Here is an 8,306-nt window from a genome sequence, read left to right on the forward strand (position 1 = left end):
CCCTATTCAAGGCTGACCGGGCAAACACCGGTGCTGCACGGCTGTCTGCTGAATCCTAAAAGCATCAAACCATTTAGTACCAAAGACGCTCCAATTTGTGTTTGCCAGCAGGCAGCCAACTGGCAGAAGAAATACACGCAGGCAAACACTGCAATCATTAACTTGAAATCACCCTCTTCAAACAGATGGGAGTTTCTTCAAGGATGGGAACTTTCATGTCTCTGGGGTTGATTTTTATGAAAACTAACAGATTGCAACTTTTTCTTCTTGTTTTACAAAGGTCACATTAAAATATGAGAAATTATACGGGCGGGAGAGAGTTCACTCATAAAAATGAATGGGAGAAACTGTCGTTTGCAATATGGAAGCTGCAATCCTGTTTTTTTTATAGCACCATTGTTTGTTTATGTACTCGATGTGCGTTTATGTCATAAATGCGTGCGTATTAACTGAGCCCAGCTTGAAAAATGCATTATTTTTATGTGATTTCAACTAAACTTGCAGTCGTATAAGTGTAGAAAATAATGCCAGGAGGTGTTACCAAGATGGCCAACAAGAAAATTGGCAACCTTAAAGACACCGAGATATCAAAAGGCCTTGGAAAGTGTGCATTATTTAGTTGCGCTGCTCTTCAAATGCCTACCCTGACCACTGACCCAGCTATTTAATCGTTTAAACTTACGAAATTCCATCACGAAAACAATTTTTTTTAAAATGCTTGCGTAAATAAACATTAAAGACACGAATAATGACGATAAAGAGATGATCACATGTCCTCTGAAGCAGATTGATGGGTTTTTGTAACAAAAATATTTCTAGGTTAAAAATGATGACGGAGACAACTGACAGAGCGACGACTTCCTATGACTCGACAGATGATGCAACTTGAGACTTACGAGTCAGAAGACGGCAAAAAAGCGGGAACTCGTCGCTCAGTCAGTTATTTCAGTCATAGTTTTAAAACTACACATATCTTTGGTCACGAAAACCCACCGATCTTCTCCAGAGGACGTGTGATAACCCCCTATAGGCGTGTAGGTTAGCTTCACGGTGTTTGTCTAAAAGAAGAAAGTCATATACACCTAGGATGGCTTCGGGGTAAAACATGGGGTAATATTACTATTCCTTTAAAAACGAGAAATCTGAAGCAAGTTAAGAAAAGAGTCTGCTTTCTAACAAAGACCCATTTTTAATTCCAATTCGATTAAACAATCCCAACACCTCTGCTAGTCACATTTTTATTCATTTTCTGACCTGTGCCCCAAACACACAGCTAAGCATATTACTTTTGTTGGGCCATTAATACAAGTGCTGCTGTATACTGACAGAACATCATGGTTCAGCAGCCACTGTGCTAAATGAGCACACAAGGGCTTAGAGCCAGACTGACGTGTTCTTCCTCTTTCCTACCACTTATCCATGCTCTTCTGCACTTCAAAAAGAAAAAAAAAAAAGTGATGCGTTTTTATTTAATTGCACAGTTCATAGCAGGGACCCATCACACAATGGCTTCATTCGCTGTTGGGAAATGGTTATTTCCAAATCACAAATCAGACATTGTGGAGGAAAACACAGAAGGAACTCTCCCTGTGCGTTTTATTAGAGGAAGTGGTCGTGAGTGACAAGCACATACATTCGGGAACCGCAGACGGTTCATGGTGAACCTGAGCGGCTTCATTAGCCGAGACTTTGTCTCGGTCCACGCTGGTTTCTTACACAGCGATCCAGTCTGGAGAATGTGCTCCTCTCTGTGCCGAGATGATTGGCACATGGAACAGGATGGCCAGCATTCGGCAGGACTGAATCAGCTGCGTGATGTATGCAGACGCTCAAATCTATATTCAGGTCAACTTTCAAACAGTCCATTGGAACTAAATTCTAAAGCAGTGTTGGAATACAGAACGTGGAGTTACGATTACGCTTGCACTCCGCATCGATCGCAAGCTGTGGTCTAGAAAGTGGAGTTATGCAAAGAGTAGATTTCGTTACACAAAATATCAAATGGAGCAAAGTGACCTTTTCCTGGATTTGGTAAAGCATTCCAATATAGATGGCCTTCTTTATTACATCTGCGTTATACAAGGTGACCAAAATGTACTTTTCAAACACAACGGTCTGAATAATGGGGCTCAATGAGGACCACGTGTCTCTGGTACTGAATGACACTGAACCTTAAAAATAACGATTCCGAAAGTGTATTAGGAACTAGTATCTCAAACTATATTGTAATATATATACGAGTTATGAAAAATAATACTTTTTTGCAATCAGACAAGTGCATTTTTTTTTTACAGAAGGAAACAAGACGCACTTCTAGTTTCAACACTATTTGTTCTTCAGATATTCCTCTTTAAAAAGAAAAGAATTATTATATTTTTGCAAAGCGACTCCAGGAGCCATACCGAAAATCCATTATCACTGGAAGTGAACCATACAGAGCCTTAAAAATGAATATGCCAAGAGAGACGTTTGTTAAGACCCTGTACTTAAAAGGGAATTACGATAACAAGTACTTTTTGAGTTACAGGCCAGCAGACTTTGGAGAAAAACCCTAAAAAGTGCTTTTTCCCCCCAATGTCCCAATGCAACAATGATTGCAATGATTTTACTAACAGACCTACCGCTCTCTCTGTAAAAGTAACTTTACAAAGCAGACATATTAAGTCATTTTACCCTCCTTTAATTTGGCTCTGAATATCAGGTGAAAATCTCCATTTACAAAATTGTGGATTACTTCGTAAATATTCATCCGTGAGATTTTGTATTTTGTCTTTCACCACTATACAGGTCTATCTTTCTTCAGAATAAATATTAGCAAAATCGAACGTTTTAGCCAGGGACCTCTGGTTGAGTTGACACGGGATGACCTTATAGCCCATATTTAAATGATAATACACTTGAAAAACACAAAGGGGATAAACTATGATTTTTATTTGTACCACTTAACTTACATGAATGCCATCTGGAACATTAATTTGAAATAAATAACGTGGCGAATTTTTTTTTTTAACAAAGCTTTTCCACACATATCCCAATCTGCTCCATTACATATTTTCCGTAGCCGTTGCAGCACCAGCAAGAGAGGTCAAAAGTAGCAGGACTTCAATTAATTACCAATCAACAGTCCTCGGTGTAATCGATCGACTTATAAAATGATAAACGCCAATTTAAGTTTAACGCAGTCTCCATCCTAGACCATTAAGTAGTTTCAACGGCCTTACGCAAACCCAAAGACTGTGAAATATTCAAACCCGCTCTAATCCACAGATTCTGAAGCCTTAATGATTTTTTCATGGTTGGTTAAATGCAATTCATCAGAAATTTGCCGTATACTGCACAAGATTTAATGCACTTAATGTAGGTGAGGTCAAATGCATGAGAGAAAGACCTTTGCGTTCCTCGACTGTGTGGCCCAGAATACAATTTAAAACACGTGGCAGCCATCTCCAACGTCCGGATCACACAAGCAGGCGCAACGTCTTGACTAAGCGCTTCCATATGGCACGACTGCAGCCTGTGAGCGAAAGCCTGGGTTGTAAAGTGCGTTTTTGTGGCCGCCCCGGTGATCACGACTTCCAGTGAGGTCTTACGCTACGCACCGGCGCGTGTAATCCGATCGGCCGGTCTCCGCGGCTCACATCTCACTGAGGAACGAGATCCAAAGCAGCACAAAACAGTCATTCCAGCCGCCTGGTCAGGGACAAAAACCCTGACCAGCGTATTCCAGATCATCTTTTATTCAGAGCCAGCGTACCATTAACCCGACCTCTAAATTTATAATAGCAAACCCTGCCAGACAAAACGTGTGTTCAACGGTCTCTGATGTGGCCGTACGCCCCACGGGGGCCAACCTCGCTATTGACGAGCACTCAAAACTGCCTGGAAACACACGGCACAACAAAAAAGGCTGGGAGGTAATAACATGTGAGAGAGCTGTCTGGCTTTGACTGACATGGAAGCCGTTTTAAAGCACACACACACATAGCGCAATAGAGAGAGTGTAACATTCTTCTTGCCAGATTGTTATTCTGATAGTGTCGGAGCCAAATAAATTAAGACCGTATATTCTACTGGCACGTCCGAAGCAAAATTATAGAGGTTAATCAAATGTGTGCTGTAAATCCCCGGCCTGCCCTCCAGCTGAGTGCCAATTGACTATGTGGAGTTTACAACACAACACCAGCACGTCTGATGAATCTTTCATAACACACTCTATTCTCAAAAAAAAAACAAAAAACTGCGATATTCATTACTTGCAAGTTTCGGAGAACTCGATTAATTAAGAGGACACAGGGATGGAAATTGTGTTCAGGGTTAAACAAAAGTTTGGAGTCGAAAGACAAGTCCTTCATGTTATCAAATTTTCAATATTGATGCACAAGAATTCTCGGCAAATGGCAATCATGACCCATTTAAACATTTCTTGGGTTTAGAATTTTTTTTTTTGGACTGTTTAACCAAATGGGTATGAAAGAAGCATTACAATTTGAAGGTGGTTTATGAGAACACTGCCAATGTTCCCATAATTTGAGGATTAAAAAACAACAACAAAAAAAAACATACTAAATTAAATTTTTTTTTTTTAAATCTAAAAATGTCTGTAGCTTCCTGTAAGGGTAGGTTTAGGAGTAGAAATGGTGTTTGCACAGTATAAAAAACTAATTTGTCTATGAAAAGACCCCTCATAAAGCACCAATACCAAGGTGTGTGTGTGTGTGTGTGTGTGTGTGTGTGTGTGTGTGTGTGTGTGTGTGTGTGTGTGTGTGCGTGCCCTATAAGGTTTTAGACAGATTAAAGAAATACATTTTTATAAAATACATTTTATAACAATTATGTATGATGACTATGCTTCATATAATACCAATAATACACAGTGGATAATAATAGTAATAATAATAAATATACACGTGTGTGTGTGTGTGTGTTTGTTTAACAATCATTGTCAGTCAGACAGCACTAGTATTTTCTTTGTTGTCTGTTTATATATCTGTCACATACACATATACACACACACACACACACGACTGACTGTGACATTATTTGTAAAGCTCATCATTGTTGATCTTGAATGATTACTTATTCTTGGTGTAAATGCATGCTGATATTATCAAAACTTTTTCGATAATTCCAACATTTCTGGGAGGGGCTAAATGATGCATACATAGCAATAGAGTGCGATAATGCGTTTTTGGTGCATCCTCTCAGTTATTGATGCATATGACAAACCTCACAGGAAGACGGACGGTCCTTCATGAATTATTCACAGATTACTATGCCCACTCAAAACCTGTGCTTTTCAGCTTAGAAATAGAATCGGGTCAAGAGGGTGAGCAAAACAACATTTCTTTACAGGCAAGGAAAACGCATTAATGCGAAAAAGGCACCAAAGAAGATCGAGGCATCGTGAAACTATATTTGTGCGGCGTGACCGTGCTACTCCCGCCCGATGAAGTCAGAAATGGTTTTGTTTGTCCTCTTGAAAGCAGAAATAGACCCAGACGGAGCTTGTGAAGTGAGACAGACCGGAGAGAAAATCAAAAGCCTTTTTGATGGAGGTCACCTAACCACCTGCGCAGCACTGATTGACAGTTCTGACTGCTTACCAAATCGCCGTCGGGACGCCAAGCAGTACGTGCACGAATCACGGTTTCATGTTCAGAGAGACGCACTCTAGACAGACACTCACCAAACAAATTGCTGGAGTGGCCCTGCTTAGAGACGGGACGCAGTTCGTTGGAGCCCCAGGCGTAGCGCTTGTAATTGTCCCAAGAAAACTGCATCATCTGAGGAGAGAGGGAAGAGATGAAGATTGGTAAAACATGACAGGTTACAGAACGCAAAGGTATACGCACAAGCGACCGGGCTAATCAAGGATCGATAGCGTTAATTAATCGGATTAAATCAAGAGTCGAAATGCTTAATGGATCCATTTAAAATCGCGAACGAGCAGGGCAGACGCGCTTAATTGACGGAGATAAAAATATCGACGCTCGCGTGCGTCAGGTACCACTTCATTTGTGGATAAATATGGGCCATGCGCGTATTGTCATACACACAATTTGTGCAGAAGCATTAACATCCAAGATATTTATTCATTAATGTCAATGAAAACATACAGGGTTGCTGCAGAATATTTCAACTCGAATTTAAGGTTAAATTTAGGCATATGCAGAAATACCATATGGGCAATGTCTATGCTTAAATATTAATTAAACTGTAAAAAGTACGATTTACAGTTCAGTTACAAGTTTGTTTTGTTTTTTAAATTAGCAATTATCAAAAACGTATTACAATTATTTTTTTTCCCCATCGATCGACCGGTTCACATTTACAGCATTTACAAAGGTAAAAAAAACTCAAAAAAAAACACAAGGGGCAATTTTCCCACATCGGTCTGAACAGAAGCAGCAATTCTCACTATTCTCACTTTCATAATAGCAGAACTAATTAAACGAAATCAAGTCTTTTTGCGGAGTAATGATCAAATTTAAGCCATCTCGCAATTCTTTCCATCAATTTAAGACATCTTTAAACCATAATTGCTTGGCCTTAAATGAAATGCATTTAAAATTCTCAAAAACTGATGTTCTCATAGCATACTAAAGTGACAACAAAAATAAGACGCAACAAGTAAAAGTAGTATTTCCCATCTGCACACTATGCGTTTTAAAATAACCTTAAATGATGATTTAAAGTATGGCCGGACCTTCTTATTATGTATAGCGATAAAAAGTAAGCTTTATTTGGATACGAAATGGTTAAATAACATCGTCTCCACCTCGATGTTTGCCTGCGCTACGGGAGGGTCTATTAATTATTCATGAGACCGCATGGCCTTATCCAATGAGAAGGTTCCGTCTCGTTATTAGTCGTGACATTACGTGACATTTTCCGGAGACCTGCATTTCAAACGCCGCGGCGCTTCACAGAAACATGGGCCGCGAGTCTGTTCGCGTGCTTACCCCGCGACGCCGACAGAGCAACGGGTTTTCAATCGATGCCCGGCTCTTCCGACGCGTTTAAGACGCGCTTTCAAACACAAAGGCTATAGGTCCATTCATATATCCTTATAAATCAATTCTGAGTAACCGCAATTAAAAATGCAAAGCACGTTTAAGCACTGTTAATGCAAAAACGAAAAAAGCATTCTGTATTTAATTGTGCGTGAAATTACAGATATAAAATGACATATTTGTGCAAAGTGTTGTTTCAAGCTTACAAAACAGTGTCTGATTACAGCCAGCATTCGCCATAAAAGCGGTTTTGCACACACTTTTCTCAAAGAAAGACTTTAAGATAAGAGCAAACCGAAACCTGTTTAAATAACCGGATAAAAGGCTGAATATTTCAAAAACTCTACCAGCTAAAAAAACTGGGTATTTTTATTATTTTTGTTTACTTAATTAATTTAACTGTTAATTTAAGGTGAAAGGGGAAGAGCAGCTGCATTATTTACTAATGATGCGTGGTGCGCAGAGGAAACCAAGATAAGCAGAAATACGCAGAACTCATTATTCACCGTGACAGGACGGCGCTGATGATCCCAGAGAAACAATGATTGGAGAAGGATGAAATATCCTCTGTAATTCGTCTGTTAAGTAATCCACCTCCAGCTCATCCATTTTAAAAAACTCACAAGAAAGTGTTTTTGGACCACAGTAAAACTCGCTCTCCCCAGGGGTGTTAGTTAGCAGGTCGAGAGAAATAGACCTGCTGTTCTCCCTGGAGAGCGTCAGACAGCACCAAAGAGAGAAAAAGAGAGCTCTTGACACACACACACACACACACACACACACACACACACACACACACTTTGGACTGGATAAAGTCATTTGCAGCCGCGGCACAGTCTCCCAATACCAGGCAACTGGCTCCAGTGAAATTAGATCAGTTTATCGACTGCTGGCCTAACTTAAAGTGTGTCCTAATCATGTAACTCTCTTTGCTTTCAAAGATAGCCACTCAACACCAAACATACTGATTGAAAAAGAAAAGATAAAAGAAGTGGAAACAAACGTCTTCAGCTGAGGACTTCAGGCTGGAGATAAGCAGATAGACAAAGACGCCTCCAACTACTGTAGTTCAGAAGATGAACGCACGCAGTATTTGTTCTTAACAGTGCTTCCTGCACCACTGGGTCACTTCTTTTTTTTTTGGTTTTAATGAATGTACATACATAAAGGATGGAAACAAAACTAAAATAGAAATGTTGCACAGACAATTGATGAATAAATGAATACAACTTAAAATAAGTTAAAAGGTAAACCTTAATATATAAAAAAAATCTGGAAATATGTAACAAAGTA

At 39.6% G+C, this 8,306-nt stretch overlaps 1 protein-coding gene across 1 annotated transcript in view; it reads right to left on the reverse strand.

The window, feature by feature from the left end:
• The window catches only part of man1a1 (mannosidase, alpha, class 1A, member 1), a 95,948-nt gene that overhangs the window by 65,220 nt on the left and 22,422 nt on the right, over positions 1 to 8,306 (reverse strand). Inside the window, exon 2 of the mRNA XM_043219282.1 lies at positions 5,687 to 5,783. Coding sequence (XP_043075217.1) covers positions 5,687 to 5,783 — 97 coding nt within the window. The remainder of the gene's footprint in view (positions 1 to 5,686; positions 5,784 to 8,306) is intronic.

The sequence above is a fragment of the Puntigrus tetrazona genome, chromosome 20, assembly GCF_018831695.1.
Source record: "Puntigrus tetrazona isolate hp1 chromosome 20, ASM1883169v1, whole genome shotgun sequence".
Lineage (NCBI taxonomy): Eukaryota > Metazoa > Chordata > Actinopteri > Cypriniformes > Cyprinidae > Puntigrus > Puntigrus tetrazona.